The sequence below is a fragment of the Lepidochelys olivacea genome (assembly GCF_965140295.1).
Source record: "Lepidochelys olivacea isolate rLepOli2 genome assembly, chromosome: 20".
Taxonomy (NCBI): Eukaryota; Metazoa; Chordata; order Testudines; family Cheloniidae; genus Lepidochelys; species Lepidochelys olivacea.
Window position 1 is genome coordinate 2496568 of NC_140430.1, and position 25050 is coordinate 2521617.

General features: G+C 61.4%; 1 protein-coding gene across 4 annotated transcripts; it reads right to left on the minus strand.

Annotated features, from left to right (window-relative positions):
* Window positions 1-3947: 3947 nt before the first annotated feature.
* Window positions 3948-24649, minus strand: SMARCC2 (SWI/SNF related BAF chromatin remodeling complex subunit C2). Of its 4 annotated transcripts, none has more exons than XM_084609886.1 (29): window positions 24527-24649; window positions 20785-20904; window positions 20319-20404; window positions 19503-19584; window positions 19311-19403; window positions 19073-19142; window positions 18163-18232; window positions 17702-17777; window positions 17243-17374; window positions 15795-15910; window positions 15480-15604; window positions 15019-15078; window positions 14649-14686; window positions 14039-14169; window positions 13885-13956; window positions 13118-13231; window positions 12700-12853; window positions 12268-12360; window positions 11556-11672; window positions 11401-11463; window positions 11054-11312; window positions 10213-10560; window positions 9399-9463; window positions 8970-9099; window positions 8399-8559; window positions 7824-7958; window positions 6876-7236; window positions 4780-5211; window positions 3948-4416 (listed from the first exon to the last, which is right to left on the minus strand). In XM_084609886.1, the coding sequence occupies exons 1-29, from the start codon at window positions 24635-24637 to the stop codon at window positions 4346-4348; spliced, it is 3885 nt and encodes a 1294-aa protein (XP_084466012.1). In that variant the 5' UTR covers window positions 24638-24649; the 3' UTR covers window positions 3948-4345. The 4 variants fall into 4 exon arrangements, with proteins under 4 accessions (XP_084466012.1, XP_084466013.1, XP_084466014.1 ...); XM_084609887.1 differs by having other exon boundaries at window positions 10399-10560; window positions 11556-11675; XM_084609888.1 differs by having other exon boundaries at window positions 5128-5211; window positions 11556-11675.
* Window positions 24650-25050: the final 401 nt, after the last annotated feature.

Genomic DNA, 25050 nt, shown 5'->3' on the forward strand with positions numbered 1-25050 from the left:
TTCCAGCTCTTAGACCCCTTTACAGTTGTGTGGGGAAACTGAGGCACAGATGGGGACTGGGGGGTTTTCCCAGCAGGTCAGTAGCAGAGCGGGGCCTAGGCTGGGGGCTGCTGAGTGGCTGGAGCATGTTCTGCCCCACAGCCCTGCTAGGCTGAGCCATGGTGCACAAAGCAGCCACTCCCAAGGGAGCCTTGCACACTGAACAGGAGCTGGGGTGGCTCAGCGCCTGTACCCCCCCCGCCCCCAGTTAAAGAGCCGTCACCCCTACCCTGCACAAAGTACCTTGCCCAGCCTGCTGGTGCCCCCCCCCCCCCCCCCGCCAGGCTGCAGCACCTTTGGCAAGCCCAGCATAAGTGTTTCCTGCCGCTCTGCTCCAGCTGGTTTGACTCTTCCAAGCAGGCCCCAGCAGGGTCTATGTTTAGCCTGGCCGCCCTTGGGAGCCTCCCTGCAACCAGTACCGTACATGGAAGGAAAGGCACCTTCCCAGCACCCTGTGTCGTCCCCCACAGCAGGGTGGGTGCTGCAGCCCCTCATAAAGCCAACAGTGCCCCATGCCCCCATCCCACCCTGGCGCTGCCCAGGGTTAACGCGTGGTGCAACGGCTGGAGGAGGAAATGCTCAAGCAGGAACTCAGAAGCAGGGCCCTCCCCCACGGCATTAGGTGCTGTGGGGTGGGGGCCCTGCATGGGCTGCCCCCCACCCCGGGGCTCTGGAGTCCACACAATTTGACCAAGGGCATGCAGGGTACAAAGGGGTGGGCACTTCCTTGGCTTCCAGGAGGATGAGCATCCCCACACACACATCTGCCATGCCAGCCTGGCTGGGCTGTAACACCCAGCTGGGACTTACTGAACCCTCAGTACCCCTCAGCCAGGACAAGTTGCCTTCCCCCACCCCACCAGGCACGTGAGGCCGGGCGGTTGGAGATGCGAGGGGCCCGCTGGGGCTCATGGGTAGCGCTAGGGCCCCCTGTCCTCTGGTGCACCTGGCCCCTCCTTCAGCACTCCAACCCCCATCCCAGGAGCACTGTGCAATTCCTCCTACCCCCCCCCCCCCACTCCCTCCCAGGCCAGGCAGAGGGGGGTGAGAAATGCACTGGCAGGCTCCTCCCCTCAAACCCAGCACGTGGCCCAGTAGGCGATTGGCACCCGCTCCCCACTGTCTGGGGCCCCCCCCTGCCCTCTTGCTTCCCAGCCCAAGGTGAGAAGTGCCCAGCTGGCTCCCACCCTCTCACATCTGCCAAGCCCAAGAACGACTCTCAGCCCCCAACTCTGGGGGAGCTTTTTGAGGACCGCCCCGGCCTCCATGGAAAGCTGCCAAGCACCACAGAGACCAGCCCTCAGCAAGCTCATCCCATGGGCAATGCCCCTCCCTGTTCACCATGGCATCTTCTCGCTAGCTGCAATTGGCCAGGACTTCTGCTCACCGCCTGTGGGCCCTGCTCTGCTGGCTGGAGCACCAAGGCCCCTGCTGTCCAGCCCTGTGCCCCACGGCTCCTTGCCCTTCGCTTAGACAAACCAGATGGAGCTGCTTCCACCTCTCCCTAGATGCTGGTTTCCCAGCTCATGGCTCCATTCCACCTCTGGTTCTACACTCCAGCAGCATCATTCTCCTTGGGCGAGGAGCTGGCGGGGCCTGGCCCAGCTCTGTGGCCAGTCTCTAACCCAGCCAGCTGCCCCTGCCATCCAGCACCTGTTGGCCCCTGCACCAACGGTGTCAAAGCGAGATTCTGCCCCCTGCAGAGGGGACATGGCCCTAGGAACCCCCACACTGCCGCCCCATGAGCCTCAGGCCACCCTGCTGTGCCCAGGGGGGAGCCTGCCCAGCACTGGGGGGTGCAGTGACAGCCAGCCAACAGCAGGGGGCACACTGAATTTTTTTTTCAGTGGGTCCCACCTAACAGAACAACTGTCCGCTCAGAATCAGCTGGGTAACTGTGTTAGTCTGTATCCACCAAAACAATGCAGAGTCCGGTGGCACCTTAAAGGCTAGCAGATTTATTTGGGCGTAAGCTTTCGTGGGTAAAAAACCCGGGGTTGAGCTTTGTGACTTTGTCCTCACCCACAACCATTTCAGATTTGGGGACAGTTTATACCTTCAAGTCAGCGGCCCTGCTCTGGGTACCCGCATGGCCCCACAGGATGCCAACATTTTATGGCTGACTTAGAACAACGCTTCCTCAGCTCACGTCCCCTAGCGCTTCATTGATGACATCTTCATTATCATCATATGGACCCATGGAAAAGAAGGCCTTGAAGAATTCCACCTGGATTTCAACAATTTCTGCCCCACCATCAACCTCAGCCTGGACCAGTCCACACAAGATCCACTTCCTGGATGCTACAGTACAAATAAGCGATGGTCACATCACCACACCCTGTACTGGAAACCTACTGACCGCTATACTTACCTACATGCCTCCAGCTTTCAACCAGACCACATCACATGATCCATTGTCCACATCCAAGCCCTAAGATACAACCGCATTTGCTCCAATCCTTCAGACAGAGACAAACACCTACAAGATCTCTATCAGGCATTCTTAAAACTACAATACCCACCTAGGGAAGTGAGAAAACAGAATGACAGAGCGAGACGGGTACCCAGAAGTCACTTACTACAGGACAGGCCCAACAAAGAAAGTAACAGAACACCACTGGCCATCACCTACAGCCCCTACCTAATGCCTCTCCAGCGCATCATCGAGGATCTACAACTTATCCTGGAAAACGAGCCCTCATTCTCACAGACCTTGGGAGACAGGCCAGTCCTCGCTTATAAACAGCCCCCAACCTGAAGCAAATACTCACCAGCAACTACACACCACAGAAACACTAACCCAGGAACCAATCCCTGTAGCAAACCTCGTTGCCAACTCTGTCCCCCTATCTACTCTAGTGACACCAACACAGGACCCAACCACATCAGCCACACCCTCAGGGGCTCATTCACCTGCAGGTGCCAGCAATGCCCCTCTGCCATGTACAACGGCCAAACCAGACCGTCTCTATGTACAAGAACAAACCAGACATCAGGAACGGTAACATACAAAAGCCAGTAGGAAACTTCAATCTCCCTGGACACTCAGTAACAGATTTAAAAGTAACCATCCTTCAACAAAAAAAACCTCAAAAACAGACTTCAAAGAGAAACTGCAGACCTACAATTCATTTGTAAACTTAACACCATTAATTTGGGCTTGAATAGGGACTGGGAGTGGCCAGCTCACTACAAAAGCAACTTTCCCTCTCATGGTATTGACATCCCGTCAATTATTGGGAGTGGACCACATCCACCCTGAACGAATTGGCCTTGTCAACACTCGTTCTCCATTTGTAAGGTCACTCCCTTCGCTTCATGTGTCAGTATTTTTACGCCTGTATCTCTAATTTTCACTCCATGCATCCGAAGAAGGGGTTTTTTTTATCCACAAAAGCTTACGCCCAAATAAATCTGTTAGTCTTTAAGATGCCACCGGACTCCTCGTTGTTTCTGTCAGCTCAGTGGTAGAGGGCAGAACAGGGGATATTTAGGTTCTCTCCCAGCCCTCCCGATGGTTACACTGTTTTAGGCTCACCAAGACACCCCAAGTCCAAAGAACTAGGATCCAATGGGATAAAAGGCTCAGGAAGAATTAACAACCAAGAAGTCACCACAGTAGAAAGGTCACTGCGCACAAGTGGGTCCCTCCCATGACCTCCAACTCCAGGGGAATCGTCCCCTGCAGTCACGTTTGCTTTGGGAAAGGGGGGTAGGAGCCTGGAGGGTGAATCCTGCTTTCCGCACACCCAGCAAACAGGGACACCATGAGCCACATGCCCCAAAGGGACATTGCACGGATGGGACAGGGAACTCCATCCATCCCTCCCTGTTCTGGGCAGACAGATCCCCCACACGATGCTGCTTCTTCCCACCCCGGGAAACTTGAAATTTTTATTTTATTTTTATTATTAAAAAAAAAAAGGAGAGAGAGAGAGGAGACAGGAGAGCGTTCAATGCCCAGGAACCGGGTAAATTCAGAGCCTTCCATAAATAGCCATCACCTCCGCCCCAGCAGGCCCCTCGGCACTTTCAGAGGTGGTTCTCAGAGCCTTTAAATAAAAGTCTTGGGACGATCAGATACAAAAAAGCCCAGGGGTGGTGGCGAGGGGCAGGACAGACAGACACAGTAGGACTGGGGGCTGAACATGGGCGATTCCTTTTTAACCCCGTGATCAATGTGTTTTTTTAAACCAACGAAATCCCCACCCTCCTCCCCCCTCCCCAACAATCCCAGGCAGGTTTTACAGGTTGCGAAGGGTTCTGTCCTGTCGGGTGGCACCTCCAGGCGGTGGGCGGAGCAGCCTCACTGCATGGGTGGGACCGGGGTGGCCGTGCTGGGTGCGATGGGATCCGTCTGCAGAGGGGGGCCCTGGTCTGCAGGAGAGAATTGACAGGTTGCAGTGCCCCAACTTTGGATAGCGGGGAGGGGGGCACCACAGCCCTCCAGCCTGCACCTGGCCCACGTCACAAGGAGGGGATGGAGGTGAATAGCCAGGGGTCCTCATCTCCCTCGGCGGGCAGCAGCGCCTGCAGCTCCCCCTCAATTCCAACGGGTGCTGCAGGTATTCACGGGCACAGAGCTGGGAAGAGGCCAGGCAGGCTTCCCCGCCCACAGCGCCCCCCGACCCTGCCCTGCGGAGGGAGCCACCGAACAGCCAAGGCCTGAGCCCAGGCGGGGGCAGACAGTGGCATCGCTCGGCGCCTTAGCCCCCCCCCTGCCCTGCTGCGGAGTCTCACCTGGTGCCAGGGCGGCGTTTGGAAGGAGACTGCCCTGCATGGCTGCCACAATGGCTGGGCTTTGGGCAGCTGCCGAGGCCAGTCCCGAGACATGAGGCAAGGTGGGCACGGTGAGCGGCGGTCCGTTGGTCGTCAGCATGCTAGGGTGGATCGCGCTAGACACGGTGACGGGCAGGTTAGGCGGGGCCAGGGCGCCCCCGGCCAGCATGCCGCACGGGAGGTTGCCATGCAGTGGATGAGCGGGCGTGTTAGCGGGGAGGTTAATACTGATGGAGTCTGCTACGTTACTAGCCATGCTAAATGGGATGGATGGAGGCATTCCGAAAGGCAGAGCTGCCGGGAGATTACCGGGCACGCCAGGATGAGTGCTCACTCCAACCGTCCCGGGGAGCATCTGAGAGGAGGGCTGCTGGCCGGGGAACGGAGGCTGGGCTGGAGAAAGCGACAGAAACCAGCAACACCGTGTTACACATGGCAAAGGGTTATGGGGGGGCCTAGTGCAGTCCTGGCCCTTTACAATCCTCTTCCATGGCTGGCACCGCCCCCCCAAGGCAGATTCATCGTCCGATCCCTCACGGGGCTGGGCATAAGTCAGGGATCACTCCTGGCTCTCTTGCTGGAAGGTGGGCTGGGCGGGAGGCTTAGGGTCAGTAGGAAGTGCCCGCCGTCTCCTAGCACCGACCCTTTGGGGCTGGCACCCCCAAGCCTCAGGGGTAACACCCTGTACCTCAAAATAGCACCTGTACCCCCGTATTCACCACTGCTCTATGGTTGTGGTATAGGGGTTCTCATACTTCACTGCAACCCCCTTCTGACAACAAACATTACTGCACGACCCCAGGAGGGGGACCAACGCCTGAGCCTGCCCGAGTTCTGGCACGCGTCCATGTGTGGGTGTGGAAAGCCCAAGCCTCACCCCCTGAGCTTCAGCCCCAGGCAGGAGGCCTGTAACCTGAGTCCCGATACCAGGGCTTCAGCCCTGGGCCCCACCAAGTCTAAATCAGCCCTGGTGCCCCCATTACAACAGGGTCCCGATCCACAGTTTGAGAACCACTGTGATATTTCATACACAGGATGCCTTGTAAGGTATCCCTTGAAAAGTCAGGGCTTGCTGAATCTCCTTGTTCTCACGGTAGGTACATCCCCATTGTACAGGGAGTTACGAGATTTCGCTCCCTAGTTGTTACTGAAATACGCTGTGGGTCTGGGAGATGCCCACAGCTGGTTCCCCAGTGGCAACAAGGCAGGTGACCCACACCCAGTCGGGTGTTAAGTGACCATCAGCAGCCACTGACGAGCAAGGGATTGGAAACAAGAGATTTACAATTTAACAAGAGACAACTGCTCAGATGCCACACCCCAGGGACCACGGAGGAGGAAGTGATGAAACAGGGATGCTTGAGGCCATCTCTGAGCCAGCATCTTCCCAGCATGTGAACTGAGTGCATAAAATAAGGGACCGTGGCATCGTGAGTCCACCTCTCTCCTCCCTCCCTGTGCTGAAGGCGAGAATGTTTGGAAGAAGAGGTTTCGAACTGGGGGGGCTGGTCCCAGGCAGAGCCGGGAATTCAGCCTGTGTGTTAAGAACTGTGACCTGCTCCCAGCACCCAGTGGGGCGAGAAAAGCAGCTTGATTCAGATCTTGCCTGGTCGGATAAAGTTCAGGATTTAGATTGCGATTTTACCCATTATTTCTTATGTAACCAACTCCCACCTCCGGGCCTAGCGCTGACAAATCACTTCAAGTCGACCTTTCTGTAGTTAATCGACTTATTGTAACGTTTTGTCTTCGTCTAAAGCGCTTGGGGAATCTGCTAAGGTTACAAGGCGGGCGCGTGGCCGCTGTCCTTTGACTAAGCAGTGAGTGGATACTGACCCGGTGGACGGTACATTTCTGGGCTGGGGGGATTTGCTGTGAGAGCTGTAACACCGCGTGTGCCTTCACAAGCTACTGGCTGGGTGAGTGCGAAGTCTGAAGGGGCTGCTTGGCACTAGCAGAGCAGGGTGAGAAGGACCCTGAGTCAGACGGTCAAAGGGGACCCGGTGGTCCCACAGGCCCCGGTTTCTGGCTGGCTGCCAGCCTGGGAGGCCACTTACCGTGAGAGCCGGCAGGGGTCTGTCCCTGCTGAGCCGGTCCGGTGTGCTGAGCCCCCGGCACGGCCGGCACCGCCTGGCCGATCTGTTCCGTTTGAGCCAGGCTGGGCTGGGCCACCAGGCTGGCCGCGGTCGGCGCCCCCGGGGCCTGGGCCACGGGCATGGAGTGGGCGGCTGGTGCTAAGGGAGCCCCGGAGGACGGGATGGGCTGGGAGCCGGGCGGGAGGGGCGGCGCCGGCGGCTGCTGCTGCTGCTGCTGCATCTGCTGGAAATGCTGCTGCCGGGCGCGCATCTCGGCGTACTTCAGCTGCTCCATGTGGAAGGCCTGTCGGTCCGCCAGGAGCTGCTGCCTCTGGTACTCCAGCTGCAGAGAGGGCACCAGCCGGTCACTGAGCGTGGCACTGCCCTGGGCAGCCGCCCTGGCCACCCCCCTTGGCTGCATGCCCTGCATGGATCCTTCTGTCATCTGGATCTCCCCCTTGACTCTGCCCAATCCAGGCTCTCCCCCCCACCCCAGCCCCACTCTCTTGCCCCCCCACTTCCATGATCACCAGGCCCCAGGTTGGATCAGGCTGGCCGGGGGCTCCACCCCAGGCTCTGGAGTCACTTTGGCCACCACCAGGGCATAGGCTGAGGCTTGTACTGCAGTTGACAGAGTCAGATCCCTCCCTCAAGCCCCATCTGCTAGGACCTCCACTAAAAGTCCCTTCGACACGGATTCGTTCTTCACTTCCTAACCTAACGTGTCATGCCATGCAGATGTGTGACTGGTTAAACAGCTGCCACATCCCACCCCAGATGCGGCTGCATTTCAGCGGTGGGTGAGTGATCCTGTATAAACAGCTGTGATGCCCCACCCCAGAGGTGGCTACATCTTAACGCTAGGTGAAGCTCGTTCTGTGTGGGGTGGAGGGAGCTAGAGCGATCCGTGCACTCCAGGGCCGCACTCACTGCCTCGCGCTCCCGGTCCATGATGGTCTCCAGCTCCTCGAAGTGTCGCAGCTTGATCTCCAGCTTCTTCATCTGGGTCTCCACCAGCAGGGCCACCAGGGACTTGATCTTACGCTCCTCCACTGCGGCCAGGTGCTGCGCAGGGCAGAGGAGGGGACGGACGGGGCGGGTTAGGGTTGTGGTACGACACAGCTCAGAACCTCCACTAGGGCAGCAGAGGAACGACTATGGGGCATTTCCGAGCCATGGACCGGGGGCAGCCTGGGTGCTTTCCTGGTGCTCATCCACCCCCCCGGGATTCAGAGGGGGAGCTACTGGTTAGAGCAGCAGGGGCTGGGAGCCAAGACTCCTGGGTTCTATCCCGCCGAGGGGAGGGGAAGGGAAGGGGTCTTGTGGGTTAGAGCAGTGGGGGCTAGGAACCAAGACTCCTAGGTTCTCGCCTGGCTCTGGAAGGGGAGTGGGGTCTAGTGGTTATAGAAATGGGGTCCAGCTCAGCCACAACAAACCCTCCAGCTCAGCCCTGTCCAGGGGGCGCTGAGATCAGAGCAGGGGCGTGGCTGGTCCTGGCCCCTCACCTTGGCCTTCACAGCAGCAGCAGCCAGGGCGGCAGCAGCCGCAGTGGACAGGTTCCCTTCGCCGATGTCTCGCTCCACCTTGGTCTTCCTCTCACTCTCTGCCTCTGCCAGGTCCTTGGATCCCTCCTCCTGGCCCTCCTTGGGCTCCTTCTCCTTCTCGGCTGGGGACAAGGGGAGAGAGATGGCTGGGGAACGAGGGCCAGCAAGTGGGGATAGGCCCGCTTGGGGGAGGGGAAGGGAAATGTAGGTTTGGCCCTGGGGAAAATGGGGGAAGGGACTGGCACCACTGAGATGGGGGGAGGAAAGGGGGAAAACCCGCCTCACTGCCACAGCGGCCACATGCAAACTCCGCTCCCCCGGCTCTCCTCCACCCCGACTCGCAGCCCCTGCTACCCCAGTCCTGGGCTCCCCCCACCCCACAGCTCTGCCGGTGCCCCTCCATCCCAACTCGCAGCCCCCTGCCCCGCTGGTACTCCTGCTACCTGGGCAGGACCCATCCCCCCGCGAGACTGGAACTCGGCTCCCAGCTGGCGCCTTCGCCTCCTGCTCTTCCCGGCCGTGCGGCGCTCACCCGTGCTGTCCCCGTCACCCTTCTCCGCCTCCTTCTCGCTGTCGCCCTCTTTGCCTTTCTCCTCCTCTTTCTTGGGTGCTTCGCCCAGTTTCTCCTTCACTTCCTCCTCCGCGGCTCCTTCCCGGGGCTCCTGGACAGACAAGGGGAGGGACGGGACTGATGCAAAAAGCGCCCTCCGATCTGCCCTGACGGAACAAGAGCTGCCCCAGCCCTCCTGGGCGCAGCCACCCCGCTGCAGGCAGAACCCCCCCAAGGCCAGACAGGACCAGCCCTGTATGGAGAGGCCGCTGGGCATGAAGGGGTGTGTGTGTGGGGGGGAAAATCTGTGACCCCAGTGATTCACTCTGCCCCATCCACTCTCCCCCCGCAGCTCCGCTCCCCCGCAAAGGTGCAGGGTGGGGTCACACTTCTCCTCCCCTCCCTCTGTACCTTCAGCTCCTTCTTCTCTTCCGCCGGCTGAGTTTCGGCCCGCGTCTCGTCAGCGCCGCTCTCCTCTAGGGTGTGGGGGGCGGACAGAGATGGCCAGGTCAGAGCGTGAACGCAGGGCTCCCCCCGCCCCCCAGCAATGACAGGCACAACAATGGAGGGGGAGGGGATGCGCTGAAGGGCATGGGGCCGCCTGGGGTGATGGCGCACAGCTCCGGCGTGCCTTCAGGCCGGGGCGGATTTGGTGGTGCTGTTGGACTGAGACCCGCACTACACGGCAGCAAGTCTCAGCTGGGCTCACGCCGGGGCTAAAACCAGCAGCGCGGGCTCGTCTCGGGCTTCCAAACCCAGCAAGGGGATGGGGCTCACAGACCAAGCTCCGGCCCGCGGGGGAAAGTCTCCATGGCTGCTTGGAGCCCCAGCACGCAAGCCGGAGTCAGTCGACTTGCTGACACAGGCCTTCCTTGCAGTGGAGACGTACCCAGAACGGTGCACAGACGGAGATGCTTCCAGCCACTCCCCATCCTGGGCCAGGTTTGCCAAGAGGGAAAAGGCCCCGTAGCCCACTCCCTGACTGCCTGGAGCCAGCTTGTCCCCATGCCCGGTAGCCAGATCGGAGCCGGCACCCCCTAGAAGGGAAAGGCCCCATGTCCCCATCCCCTGTGCCAGCCAGTCCCTCATCCCGGGGGCAGATTGGAGCTGGCGCCCCCCTAGAGGGGAAAGGCCCCATGGCCGGATCCTGACCCCGCCATTGGGTCCCGCTGGGGTTCTCGCGTGCACATGGGGGGGGAGGGGTGGTGACGACGGGGTCCCTTACCCTGAGCCAGCCGATTGAGGGTGAGCTCCAGACCGGAGGCCAGGCCAGCTCTGGTCTCCTGTGGCTCCTCCCCTCTTCGCTCACTACCCTTCCTACTCGCCGCGCCCGGAGCAGCGTCCGACGGGGGCGAGATGGCGGGCGCCTCACGGGCCAAGGCGCGGAAGGAGCCTCGCTCGCCCCCCTCACCTATTCTCTCCGGCTCATCAGACGTGGTCCCCGCGATCCCGCTGCTCTCCAGCCCGAAGGCCGGGTCGGCCTTGCCCGTAACCTTGGCCGCCTCCTCCACCTTGCGGACGTGAGCTTCCACCAGCGCCGTGGGCACCTCTTCCTTCATCTTGGAGAACTCCTCTGCCGAGCACAGCCCCAGGTCAGCTCACTGGAGCGCACCCCTGCCATTGCCCCACTGGATGGGCACTGCCCTCCTTCCATTCCCCCTGTGCCCTGGGGACTCCAGGGACGGGAGCATCTGGAAAGGCTAGGAGGGTATGGGCCAGGTAAGGGAGACGTGTCCTGCCTGGTGGGTTGGGTGCTAGGATAATGGACTGGACGCTATTCTAAGCCCGTGGATGTTCCCCTTGCCCCACCAGTGTCTCCTTGGGACTGGGGCAGCTGCTGCAGCACCCCCAGGAGCAAGAGACTGGGCCCTCGGGGGCAGAGGACAGCTCTGCTGGGCGCAAGCTGGTGAACCCGCCGGGCATGGGTCCGAGAGGGTGGCTCCAAGGCTCCCGTGTGATCAGACTGCCCAGGACTCGGTCACGTCGCCTGGCTAAGCCAGCGTGGTTGGGACTGACCCGCAGGCCGGGCCAGTTGCTTTACCCGCAGAGCGGGGACGGGACGTTACCGAGAGCTGACTTGGCTGCCGCGGAGGCCACGCGGGGGTCCACAACGGAAGCCAGGAAGGCCACAGTGCTCATGACGGGGTTGCCCGACTGGCTGAAGGGGATGGGCTGGTAGGCCAGGGGCCCGAGCGATGCCTCCGAGTCCTCCAGGTAGGGGTCCTCGATGGGCAGGCGCAGGAAGTGGAGGATACACTCGTCCTGGGTGCGGCTGCCCACGTGCTCCGACACCTTGTTCCAGTCGTCCTTGTACATCTCCAGGGCCTGCAGGGGGAGACAGGCAGCCAGAGGGGTGGCTTGGCCGACGCCAGCCCAGCACCAGGGGGACCCGCCAAGCGCCCTCCCCTCTCACCTCCAGCAGCAGCAGCGTCTCCTGCTCCGTCCACTCCCGGGTGGCGCTGGCGGCAGCTTTGCTCTGCGGGGAGAGGAGACGGCGGGGTCAGAGCGGGCGACGCCAGGCCCCGGGGGGCGTGGGGGGGCCGGGAGCCGCCCGCTGCCCGCGCCTACCTTGGACGGGACGTTCTTTTTGGTGTACATGTCCGTGCGCAGGCCGAAGTTCTGCAGGTCTGTCGGCTTCTCCTTGCCCTTGTCGGGGAAGCTGAGCATCTGCTGGGAGGCCGAGGTCTGCTGCGGGGAGGAGAGGGGGCGGTGAGCCACTGCTAGCCCTCCTATGCCGGCCTCTTGGCCCCACTCTCGCCTGGCAGCTGACTCCCGAGGCTCAGCCCATGGGCCAAGGCTCCCTGACTCTGCCCCGTACTGCTGCCGTTCCCAGGGTCAGGGGCAGTGGCTTAGGGTTTGCTCTAAGCCGGGCGCTGTGGGCCCTGATCGGGGTTCCAGCTCCAGGCATTGGAAGGTCCCGTCACCCAAGCCTCACCCACTCCAGTTTACAATCCTGCCCCAGCAGCAGCCCAATGCTTTGGAGAAAGAGGCTAATATCCCTCTCCGCTTTCCCCTGCTGGGCTGTCCAGGGGCAGAAATTCAGCTCAGCCCCTGAAGCCTGATGATTCCCACCCTCCCCACCACCATTGTCAACCCCCCGCCAAACTCAGCCGCAGTCGAACTCCGCAGCCTCCTGCGGTGGTGAGTTCCGCAGCTCTCCAGGACATGGTGAGGAATCCACGTGCCCCCTGCTGCTGTGCTCCTGCCAGCACCCGCACGGGGCCACTCGCCATCTCCCCCCAGAACCGGCTGCGGGGACGTTTCCCAGGAGCCCACCTACCAGCTCGGGCTTCGCTTTCACCGCCTCCGGGACCAGGTCCTCGATTTCCTTGCTCTTGCGCCCAGCCTTTGTGTCACTGTCACTCTGGCGACCCTGGGGGAACAGACAAGATTGCAGCGCGCGTGCCCGCTCCCCAGCTCAGACAGGGACGGAGGGGCGAAGCATATCCCACAGATCAGTGCTGTCCTGCCCCAGTGGGAGGCGCTCCCACCCATGCACAGAGGGGCCAGCTGGCTGCAGGCCCTTAGCACAGCACAGCAAAGCCGTAGAACCAGACCTGACGGGGTCAGCACACGGGGCTCCCTGACACCGAAGTGGGGGGAAAGGCAGGAAGGGATAAGCCACCCCCTCCAACAGGGGGAGAGATTCCAGGGGCAGGGTGCCCAGACCCCCAGCCAGGCTGATTTCACCCCGTTCGCTCTCTTGCCCTACCTGCGGTGTCTTGGGCTGCAGCGGCACCAGCCCCGAGGGGGTGTCGGCCAGGACGTGGAAGTGCGATGTAGGGGGGGGTCCCATAGGGGTTGGCCGGCTCTCCGCATCCACCTGGTAGTTGATCAGCCCCCACTGCTCCAGGAAGGCGTGGACCCTGCAGAGAGCAGCAGGTTAGACCCGGCCCCAGCACCATGGATCAGCCCCCGGCTGCATGGCCCTGGTGGGAGAGATGGATGTCTTGCAAGCACAACTTTGTCTAGGCCTCTCTCCTCTGTGTGAAGGGGGCTGGGCCGGGCGGACAGGCCCAGAGACCAGAGCTCAATCCGGGGCCAGCTCGCTCCCCCCACCAACATGCCTCAGCCCTGGTGTGTGCTAGTCCCCACCCTGGCCTGGGGGGTCACTCTGCTGCCCAACCCACCGCATGATGGCGCAGACGTCCCCAGCCAGGTTCCGGCGGCAGGCAGTCGAGGTCAGGTACTCCTGGGGGTTCAGCCGGTAGGTGTCGATCATGAAGTTGCGATAAGCCAGGTATCTAGGGAGAGGGGAGGGTTAGCACAAGCCGGGGCAGGTTGGAGCCCCAGCATTATTCTTCATTCAGAACCCATAGGGCTCAGTAACAGATTTCACGCTGGCGGGGGGGGTACCTCGTCTCAAACTCACGCGATTGGTCAGTAGCACTATTCCCCCCCACACTCAACAGAGGGGGAAACTGAGGCACAAAGGCAACGTGATTCAACCAAGGTCACACAGCGAGTTAGTGACACAGAATAGAACCCAGGAGTCCTGGGTCCTTAGCCCCGCCCCCCGCAGCTCTAACCACTCGGCCATGCTCTGCTCCCAGAGCCAGGAACAGAAGCAAGTCCTGACTCCCAGTTCTCTCCCCACCCACCAGTTTCTACAGCAGGCTCGTAAGTTTCACGCCAGCTGCCTGGAAAGCACCAATGCCTGCAGCTTTCACAGGGCTCGGGGGCCTATGGGGATTGCAGATCCCAGCATGCAATGCTCCATCCGGTGCCGGCTCGCCCAGCACGCTCAGCCCCTCGCTTCCACAGCCCCAGAAATCAAACCCACCCCTGGCCTCGAGCTACTCCCCTCTCCCTGCAACAGACCACCCCTCGGCATTGTGCCACGCACCAAGCACCGACGCAGGGGGGCTAACGGATGGGGCGGGGGGAGCAGCCTTACATTTCGGGGGTCTTGGATTTGTTCTTGCCGTTGAAGAACTCGGGCAGGGCTCTGCGCTCGATGGCGTGGACGCTGCGGGAGAAGCACAGGGCAGGGGAGTTAGAGCCACAGCTCTCAGAACAGGGGGTGGCGGGGAGAGGCCCCCCCCCGGTACCTGTTGTAGTCGAACCAGGCGGCGTAGCTGGGGATGATAATGTGGTGCGTCTGCTCTGTCACATTGTCCTCGTGCAGGTCGGGGTTCTTGGCCTGCTCCGCTTTGTTCCCTGCACTGTTTTCCTCCTCATCCTGGAACCAGACAGCTGCAGGTGGGCGGGAGGGGCGCCCCACACGCTCACCCCTGCCCGGCCGCCCCCGCAGCAACTCCACCAGGGCTAGCCCAGCGCAGTCCTCGGGCTTCGGGAGCGGAGCTCTCACCCAGCAGGGCACCGGCAAAGGGACTTCGGAGACTCAGCCAAACCGGGGCTCTCGCTTGGAGAGCCCCAGAGCCCTGCGGGGTGCCTTGCAACCCAGGTGCCCCAGCAGGGACCTGGAGAGCTCCAGGTGCCACCGCTGGGGCGCAGGCAAGTCCAGCAACGTCCCCTGGGAGGTGGCTGGGGGTGAGGAGTGTTTCGAAGGGGAAGCAGGGGTGTTTGAAAGTGGAGGAGGGGACAGGTGCTGCGGCGTATGCCAGGGCCAACCTTGGCCGGGATGGAGGAGGGCAGAAGCTGTGGTGAGAACAGGGCAGCGGAGAGGGAGAAGCTGCTGCCCCTGCCAGTCAGTCTCACCTTTCCGGCGGTCTCCATGCTCTCATCCTCCTGCTCATCTGGAAGGGAAGGGAGACAAAACAGCAATCTGAGGAGCCCGGGCCAAGCGGAGGAAAGAAACGCACCCACCCTGGACCACTGGCCTCCCTTCTACGGTGCCCAGCCGGGGACAGAGACAGCCAGGCTGCAGCATGGAGCTCATTCTGCCTGCCACCGTAACCCCTCGGGGCAGGGAACGAGACTTTGCCCCGGATTGGCAGGAGCAAGACCGCCAGTGCCTGGCAGCGTCCCTCTGTGCTCACTGCAGGGCATCCGCCAGGGGCTTCAGACGGAAGTGGCCGGGGCCATGTCTCCTTGCTAATAGAGGTGAGGATGCTCAGGAGGTCCTTACCCAGGTCAGTCATGGTGCCCCCCTTCACGGGCGCAGACTCCGAGTCCTTCTTGGTGTTCACTGTACCAGGGAGAAGGGGAAAGGCTTTACTGGGAGCCCCCCGATCTCGAGGAGACTCTGCCCACCCTCCCCAGCACAGCACCTTGCCCTGGGCCCAGCCAGAAAATGCTCCTGGCTATTCCAGTCCCAGCCTCTCCCAGCAGGGGGCGCTACACATCATGACACAGGAGCCCTGGCTGTGGGTCCTGGCTATTCCAGCCTCAGCTTATGCCAGCAGGGGGCGCTGTGGGGTGCAGGGTGGGAATGGGGGCTCTGCGGGGTGCTCTCATTTACCCCAGTCCCATCCTCCACCCAGAGGGGGCACTGTAAGGGGCGAGGCAGGAGCACGAGCCTTATGGGGAAGCTCCCAGCCTCTCCCCCCGGGGGCGCTCTCGGGCTCCGTGCGGGGCCGCTGCCCAGACCTGTTTTGGGCAGCGTGACCTCCTCCACGTTGGGGACAGGGGAGGGCTCGTCCATGTCCTTCGTCAGGTCCTCCTGCTCTTCCTCGCGGTGCCCACGCTTGGCCTTGGTGTACGGGGTCGACGGGCTGCAGGGGAGGAGAAACCCAACACGCCCCGTTGCCGACAGCTGCAGCGGGCACCGGACAGCGTGCTGCGGTGCAGGCCGCCCCACGCTCACCAGCTCTGGGGTGGGCGCTGCCTGCCGAACCAACCACCATGGGGAGAGGCTCTGCCCCCCTCCGCCCCTTCCCCAGCAGAATCCCCGAGGATTCTCACCCTTTCTTGGCGTTCTTCTTCTTGGCCTCTGGGGTCGGGGATGGTGAGGGCGAGCGCTTTCTCTTTTTGTAGTTCCCGCCCTTCTTGTCGCGCCGGTCCGAGTCGGGGCTGTTCACCTGGCGGGAGACAGACAAGCTCATCCGCACGCCGCTCAGGCCAGAGAACGGCCTGGTTCCATCTACCCTTTCCCCGCCCATGTATTTCCCCTCGCTTGGCTTTGCAAAGGGGTACCACACCCTAGGGTCCCCAATGGCTTGCAAAGCCTAGCACGTGCCCCGGGATACAGGCAGCGGCTGCCTCTCTCCCACAGGGGGAGAAACTGAGGCACAGACTGGAGCAATTCATAGATTCCAAGGCCAGAAGGGATCATTGTGATCACCTAGTGCCTTATTTCCAGGCAGAACTGGCTAGCTCCACCTTCCAGTCATCGGATCGCGTGAGACCTCTCTCGGCTCGACCGACAAGCCCGTTATCCGACAGTTCTTCCCCATGCAGGTACGTACAGACCGGGATCAAGTCATCTCTTAACCATCTCTTTGTTCAGCTAAATAGATCGAGCTCCTTGGGTCCCTCACTACAAGGCAGGTTTTCTAACCCTTTAAACCATTCCGGTGGCTTTTCTCGGAACCCTCCGCAATTTTGGTTCATCGGTTCATCGCCAGCCCTTTTCCTCCAGGTCTCTAGGTCGTTTCCCTCCCAAGAGCAAATCCCCATAGGGCCCCTTCTTGAATGGTGGACCCCAGAACTGGACATGGGATTCCAGCAGCGGCCGCACCACTGCCAGATACAGAGGGAAAATAACCTCTCTGTTCCTACTCGAGATCCCATTCACGCATCCCGGGATCGCATTACCCGGCACTCTTTGTTCCTAGACATGTACACTGACATTCAGGCCTATTAGAACGTATATTGGGGAGATGTCCTAGTCCGCATACTGGCTCAGTGACAGGAATAGAACCCAGGAGTCCTGACATCCACTTGTCTACTCTTGCCATTAGGGCAGTGGTTCTCAGCCCGGGGTCCATGTGCCCCCAGGGATACACAGAGGTCTTCCGGGGGCACGTCAACTCATCTAGATATTTGCCTAGTTTTACAACAGGTGACATAAAAAGCCCCAGCGAAGTCCATTTCATACAATGACCTGTTGATACTGCTCCGGGTACCGTACACTGAAATGCCAGTACAGTGTTTAGATCCCAGTCGATGTATTTTAGAATTAAATGGCAAAACTGAGTCAGCCATTGTTCAGTAACAGTGCAGCTGTGACGCTTTCATAGGTTTTTTTGCCTGATTTTGTAAGCAAGTCATCTTTAAGGAAGGCAAAACTTGGGGTCCGCAAGACAAATCAGACTCTGAAAGGGGGAGAGTCCACCAAAAAGGTTGAGAGCCCCTGCACTAGCCCTCTCTCCCCTCCCAGAGCTGGGAACAGAACCCAGCTAAGATCTTACTTCATCAGTGAGCGTCTTGGCGGAGATTTTCTTCCTGCGGGAGACGGGGCTCTTCTCGTCGGTCACCTCGTAGTCTTCCTCGTTCATCCACTCATTGAAGGTGTCCGTATCGAGGATCCACTTGGCGTGGACCTGCAGGGGCGGGAAGGGCCCGGCTCCCGAGGGTGAGTGACATGGGGGAGGGAGAAGGGAAGGATCGTTCCCTTCAGCACCGAATGGTGCCATGGGGAACAGAACGAACCCCCCGAAAGCGTGGTGGAGATCCCATGCATTTGGGGGAGGGGGCGATTAAGATCCCCAGCTTGAACACGCTAAGAGCACAGGTGCATACAGGGATCCGCTGATGTCATCACAGTGAGAAGCCAGGGTCAAGGCCCAGAGCCCACTGGCCCCCCGAGCCCAGCCATGAGCCAGCCCCAGTTTGGTTTACACAAGTCCCAGCAAAGGGAGCCCCATTACCTTCCGGGGCTTCTCCGGGGTTGGCGCGTCCTCGACAGAAGCTTCGATTTCACTCGCAGGGATCCAGGTGTCGTAGCTGTGGGGGAAGGAACACAGAGAGTGGGCGGGGAGGAGGCTGAGTCTCCCCACCCCATCCCACGCAGATCCCCTTGGCAGGCCTGCCCCAAGCACTGGAGGGGTTCACATGCAGCTCCCCACGGTGGCCCCGGCATTATGGCGCAGGGCAGCTGATCAGCCCTTTGCCCTGTGGGAGACGCGGTGCAGGACGCACCTATGGGGGCTCCTCTGCCCAACCGCAGAGGGGAGGAAGGGGGCCACACAAAGATTGAAGCACTTGAAATGAACGAGAACGTGTGAACCCAGTTCTGCATCCCGGGGCTGCAGCCAGGCTGACAGGGTCTCTTGAAGGTGCACCCAGCACTGCAAGGCCTGGGGCCCACTCCCCTTCATCTCCCACTCACCTGTCCGGGAAGTAGCCCCAGTGCAGAAGGACCTGCTTGTCTCTCTTCATGACAGGTCGAACCCACTCTTCTATGAGAGACACAGAGGGGAGTGAGTGGCGGGGTGAGAGACAGAGGGACCTCTGGGGTCCCAGAGGCAGCCCGGGGGCGCTGCACCAGCACCAAATCAACGCCTCCTGGATGCTACCAACTCCTGTATAATCATTCTAAGACTTCGGCCTTCTCTCTTTCGTCTAGAGACGCCGGTCCGCCAGCCCGCGGGGGCAAGGGTTATAGACGCGGCAACCACCTTCCCCACCACCACCAGCTCCGGGCAGCAGCACCAGGCACTCTTTAGGACAGGAAGTGAAAAGCAGGGTCCTGTAGCCAATGGAAAGTGCCGGGGCAATTCACGGAGGCAAAACTGAACTGCCCAGCCAGACCCTACACCTCGGCTCCTCAGTGACCAGGCAAGGTCAGCCCGCGTCTGTCGTCTCCTCCGGGAGATGGCGTCTCCAGCAGCACAGACCCCCTGGCACCCCGCTAGGGCACGTAGTTCAGTGCCAACACTGAGGGGAGAGAGCTGCCATTAAAGAACCATCTGCTCCCGCTCATCGTATCAGCCCAGCTGCTCTCCCCTTGCTAGCGCAAGCTCCTGGCTTCGCGCTTCATCGCCAGCCCTCTTCCTCCAGGTCTCTAGGTCGTTTCCCTCCCAAGAGCAAATCCCCGTAGGGCCCCGTTCCCTGCATGCAGCCTGGCAGTGGGTCTGACCCTGCTTTGTGCCCCAGAGTCAGGCAGCTGCCCCCCTGCAGACGGAGCCCCTCTGACACCCACACGGCCCGAGCCAGGCCCCAAAGAAGCCAATGGGAGCCTTTGGGAGCTAAATTAGACCCAGACTCCCCCAGCCTGGTCGCACAAGCTGCCGCCTCACCCTCCTCCAGGTTGCCAGGGACCGGGAAGACGACATGGGAGGCATTGTTCCGATCCTCAGTGACCGTCCCCTGCAAGAAGATCAAAGGAGCATGTCAGAGGCACGGAGCTGGGCCTGGCTTGGCGCTTCCAGCACCCTGGCGATGGGAGACGCCCATCCCTGGGCAGATGACGCAAGAGCGCCCACGACGTGCCAGCCTCCGCCTGGCACGGAACTAGCCCCGTGGGCTCCCACCTACCTGGTGCCGCTTGATAATGTCCTTCAGCTTGCCCAGCAGTTTGGGTTCGATCTCCTGGTGCAGGAAGATGTTAGGCCGGGCCAGGCAGTTGTTCTGCAGGAGGAAGAGGGAAGAAGAGCAGTGAGTGCCAGGCGGGGCTGGGGGACAAGGAGCGACTCAAATGGAGGGGAAGGGGGTGACCAGGCCGGTTACCTGCACCAAGGATTTCTCGATGGTCATGAACATCTCCACGTTGCGATCCATCCGCGAAGGATTCTGGAAATCGAAACGCCGCCTTATTGGAAGAAAAGAGCGACTCTCATGAAAGCCACAGCTCACGCCTCCTGGATCAGCCACCCTTCCAACCCTGCCTTGGCCCGGGGCGGGGAGAGGGCACCCTGCCTGGATCCAACACCTGAGCCCAAGCCACATGGCGGTGCCATAAAAGGGCTCTTCGCTCCCTGGGAGGGGGCAGGGCACTGCTCACTGGCGCTGGATCCTCAGGATCCTTCCTCTGACTTGAGGTGGGAGCCCTTGCCTGCGTGCACAGCCTGGCACCTGCTTAGTGTGGCGACGGGTGCTTGGAAGTGGGCACTGGACTGGGTACTTGCCCACCTCACTGCAGCATGTTGGGTCCCCACCCCACTGCTAGGGACCGTCCAGCCAAACCGCCCCCTCCGTGGAGACTCATTCCTTCAGTCTGCCCCGGGGGGGGGGGGAACCATGCACCACAGCTTGTTACTGAATCCCCTCCCCAAATCCATGCCCCCCCGCCAGGATCGGGGCTGGGAGCCAAGAGCTGCACCCCCTCCCATAGACACCGCCCAGACTGGTTTGACCCCCAGGTTTACAGGAACAAAGTCTGGCCCCTCTACGGTCCTTGAAGGTCCGTAATGCAGATTCGAGAGCCATGGGCACCACTGGCCCAGCAAGGTGCATCTGCTTGCGCGCAGGGAGCCTGGGGGGACCTGCCCGCCCCCTGCACCGGGCGAGCCGTGAGACGATCGGGAGGGGAAGAGGGCATCTCACCATCCTTGGTCGCTCTTGAATTTATAGGCTGCGGCGAGGATGTGGCACAGGGAGCCTCCCGCTTTGAAATCTAAGAAGCATTTTATCTGCAACAGAAGGCGGGGGGGAGGACGGGAGAGAGGCTGAGCTGATGGGGAAGACGACGGCCGGCGGGCAGCCAGCAAGGGGTTAAAGAGCACAAGCTGTCTGTCTCGGAGCCATGGGTGGCACTTCCAAGGCACCCTGACAATCCAGCCCCCATCCCAGCACCTCCCACTGGGTAACAGGACAGGCAGCATCTCCCTGGGACCTGCGTCGGGTGGAGCACGGTCTCGGCTGGCGTGGATTTCACCCGCAGAAATGCCCCATCACCAACCCGCATGCCAGGCTGTCTCTTGCCCAGGCAGCTCCCCTCTGGGCGTGCGAGCGGACGGGTTGCTCCGTTAAGGGCCGTCCCCCTCCGTCCCGTATGGGTCACGACACTCACCGGCAGCTTGGTGAGCGGCGCATTGCTGACATGTTTGCCGAAAACCTCCTCCTGGAACTGCAGCAGCTGCACCACCAGGCTGGAGAGGGACTTGTTGGTAGGAGGCTCCGCCTGGATGTACTGTGGGAAGAGCGAGAGAGGACGGAGCGGGGCTGTAACACGCAGAACAGGCCCCAGGAGTCCTGACTCCCCGACTCCTGGCTGGCCTGGACACACAGGCTGTTCCCTTAGAAGAAGGAGGCAGGTCAGTGACAGTGAGCCAGGCAAAGCTGTGCCCGGTGCTCAGGTTGTCTGTCTCCTTTCTCGCAGCTGGCAGCCTGCATTTGTATTTTATTTGCCATTCCCTAGTGCCTAGAGACCCCAACCAGGCCCTGTTCTGCTGGGTGCTGTACAGACATATCATAACCAACACCCCCTACTCCAAAGAAAGCCCAATCGAAATAGACAAAGGCAAGGAAGGGAAACCGAGGCCCTGAGAGGGAAAGTGACTTGCCCAAGGTCCCACAGCTAGGCAGTGGAAGAGCTAGGGCCAGCGTGCAGGTCTCCCGAGTCACAGTCCAGTGCCCCTTCCACCAGGCCACCCGGCACAACCCTTCTGCAATGGGGACCAGTCTGCCGGGCACATAAGAACCGATCTCCCTCAGCCCATTAACGTGATTGGCAACGAATAGGGGCAGCTCTTGGGAACACTGGCAGAGCAGGCCAGTCCCTCCAGTATCCCCTCTCCAGCTGCGGCAATACAAAGTGCTCCAGAAAACAGATGAGAGAAACTTTTTGTGGCCAGTCATGGAATACGGCTGTGGGGGATGTTTTCTCCCAGCCCCTGCCAGTCCAAGACTGGTTATCCTTGCAGTAGGAAGGTTTGTGGCCCCTTTTGTCCTACTAATAGAACTGTGGATGTGCTCAATAGCCAGAGGAACAGGAAAAGAAAACCTGCTAAGCTCTTGGCCTCCATGAGACCTTGTGGCATGGAGTTCCCCAGGCTAATCATGCCTTGTGAGTAAAAATATTTCCGTCCACCACTTTCCAATGTGATGCTTTGGTTTCACTGGATGACTCCCCCATCCTCCCCCTCTTGTCCAAACACAAGAGGGAGGAGAGAGGCATCCACTTGATCTTAGTCTAGCCCATTCATCACGTCATTCGTCTATCACGTCCCCGCACGACGAAGAACCGCTCCGTCTTTCTGCTCTCTTGGTGGCTTGTGCTCTGCCTAGTTTTACAGGAACCAGATGCGCTGGGTTTTGCAGGGCTGCTAACATCTCAGTTCAGCACCTAAATACCCTTGAGGACCTGGGCCCTAATCCCTATATTGGACTGGTCTACCATCCTTCTAGACCTGTATCCCATCTCAAGCCCTGACCAGCAGCAGCTTCCTTTGACTACGTTGGGGCAAATGCAAGGGGCCTTAACCCTAGAGAGAAGAGGGGTGTCCTATGAAACCCTCACCCACGCTGCTCCCAGGGACCGGCAGCACAGCCCCAACAGATGGGGAGAACCTGAGGGGGTCGCTCACTGTGATCTGTCCTCTCCTCGGAGGTGACTTTTGTTAGCCTGTGCACATTTCTGTTTCTAACAGAGGCAGCAGCGGGTGCATGGTCCCCGTGTCCGTACGGGAACGCAGACTCACATGAAATAAACAAGCTGATCATATCGGCCCCTCCATCTCCAAAGCACTCTGCAAAGGTTTGTTCCCTGAGGACGAGTGGCTCCGGTGGACAGGAATTGGCTTCTGCCCCTGGCCTGCGGAATGGCCTTTACTTCACCTTTCTCTGGGCCTCTTTCTCCTCCCGCTCTTTGTCCTGCCTCTGACGACTGTAAGCTCCTCGGGACAGCGACTGTCTCGCCACGTGTCTGTCCCGCACCCAGCCCGACAGTGCCCTGCTGTCATTTGGGTTACCACAATAATCCATACCAATACACTGCGTTTGTCTCAAACTCTGGGGTGACCCAAAGAAAATGCCCCATGGGGGCGGCAGCTAGTGAGACAAGCCCGAGGAGACGGGCATTTCACCCAGTTGGCACCTTCCACAAGCCAGGAGAGGAGAGACGCTATTCAGGGGGTGGCCCGGCATACAGCCACATTCATCGCAGCTCAGAGAACGGAGCTTTTAGCTGAAGGTAGCTAGGGAGGGGAGCGAAGGACATAGGAACGGCCACACTGGGGCAGACGAAAGGTCCATTCAGCCCAGTATCCACTCTTTGACAGCGGCCGGTGCCAGGTGCTTGAGGGAGTGAACAGAACAGGGCAATTAGCCCGTGATCCTGTCGGCCAGTCCCAGCTTCTGGCAGTAATTCAACCCTGTGGGGGTGGGAGAAGGCAAATTCCCAGGGAGCGATGCGGTCAGGTCACAGCCTGTCACTCCAGACCCAGGAGCTGTCTGGTGACTCAGCCACTCGCTACACTCAGAAGGTCAAAGGTAACAGCCTGGGAACCGCAGCCCCATGCTGTTTGCATGACAGCGTGGGACACAGGGGGCTGGAAGAGGCAGGTGGGGCCAGCAGGACCCAGCCCACGGGCCCTATGCTGCAGCAGGAGAGCAGGTGGCTGATTTATCATAACACGAAAGCTGCCCCTACAAGGAGAAGGCTCCTCGCAGCCTGGATCCGCTGCAGCTCCCGGGCAGAGTTACTGGGGGCTTCACCAGGGACGAAGTGATCCCAAGCCATAGGGGGCCTGTTCTCTCGGTAACTTTCGCTCCGTTTTCAGCTTCTCGGGAGACAAGCCGGCCTTTGTCCGGGCAGAGGCACTCGGGCGAAAGATGGGGACGGATCCGTGGGGAGACGGGACGTCGTCAGCTGCTGGGCAGGGTCCCCCCTCGGCAGGGACGGGAAACGGAGCATTTCATTGTGGGAGCCTGGCGGGAACCTCAGCACACGGGGGAGGGACCAGGGGGGCGTTGAATGAAAGAGCATCTGTTGTGCCCCTAAGAGCAGGGGACAGGGCAGGAGGTTAAGGGGGACCCGGAGCCCCTTCCCAGGGCAGATGCGGTTGGGTGGGGAACAAACCCCCTTCACGAAGAGGATGGTCTCTGTGCGAATCAGAGCAGCCCCCAAACGCTTGCAAGGCCCCTGCGGAGCTGGGGCCGGGGGGTGCGGGGGGATTAAATGGAGGGGCTGGGATGGGGGTAGGAGGTGAGGGAGGGGTCAGTGGGGCTGAAGGGGGTGGACGAGGGGGAGGTAGGGCCAGGACGGGGGACCCGAGCAGCGAGGGGGGAGGCTGCGATGGGTGAGGGGGGGAAGGGACCGAATGGGGGAACGGCGGGGGGGGGGCGACTAGACCCTTGGAGGTTAACGGGGCACAGGGGGGGATTCAATGGGATCTGGGGGGCTGACGGCGGCCAGTGGGGCTCAGGGGTCCGTGGGGAGGACAGGCCTCGGTGGGGCCCGGGGGAGGGGGGGGCCAGCGAGCGGTGGGCCCTGAGCGGGGCGCAATAGGGGGGGGCTGCCCCAGGGATTTGGGAGGGGGTCAGTGGGGCATGGGGGGGCACCGCGGGGGTGCAGGGGCCGGCAGTGGGGGGGGGAGGGCTATGGGGGGAAGGGCTGTCCGGGGGGGCCGATGGCCGGGGCCCCAGGGGATGGGGGGGGAGGCACGGGGGGGAGGTACGGGGGGGGCGGCGGCGGAGGTCACGGGCGGGCGGCGGGGCGGGAGGGGAGGGGAGGGGGGGCCGAGCCGAAGGGCCGGGGGGCCGGGGGAGGGGCGGCGGCCGGGGCCGGGGGGGGCCCGGGGGGGGGCCGGTACCTTCTTGTAGTTCTTGCCCAGCCAGAGCCGCGCGCTGTCGAACTGGCTCACGGTGTCCGCGGCCTCGTAGTACTTGACGTTGGGGCCGCCGTCCTTCTTCCGCACCGCCATCTTCCCGCCGCGCGCAGCGCCCCCTGCCGGCCGCCGCCCGCCCGCCGGGCCGGGCCGGGCCCCGCCGGGGGGGCGCCGTGGGGCCCGGGGGGCGCCTGGGGAGCTACGGGGCAGAGGCGGCTGAGTGGGTCCCAGGGGACGGGGGAGGTTCTGTGGGGCTCGGGGGAGGGGCGATGTGGGTCCCAGGGCAGGGGGGGTGTGGGGCAGAGGGGGGTATGGGGATCGCTGGTGCTATGGGGCTCGGGGGAGGGGGGTGTGGGGCAGAGGGGGGTATGGGGATCGCTGGTGCTATGGGGCTCGGGGGAGGGGCGATGTGGGTCCCAGGGGAGGGGGGTATGAGGCAGAGGGGGGGTATGGGGATCGCTGGTGCTATGGGGCTCGGGGGAGGGGCGATGTGGGTCCCAGGGGAGGGG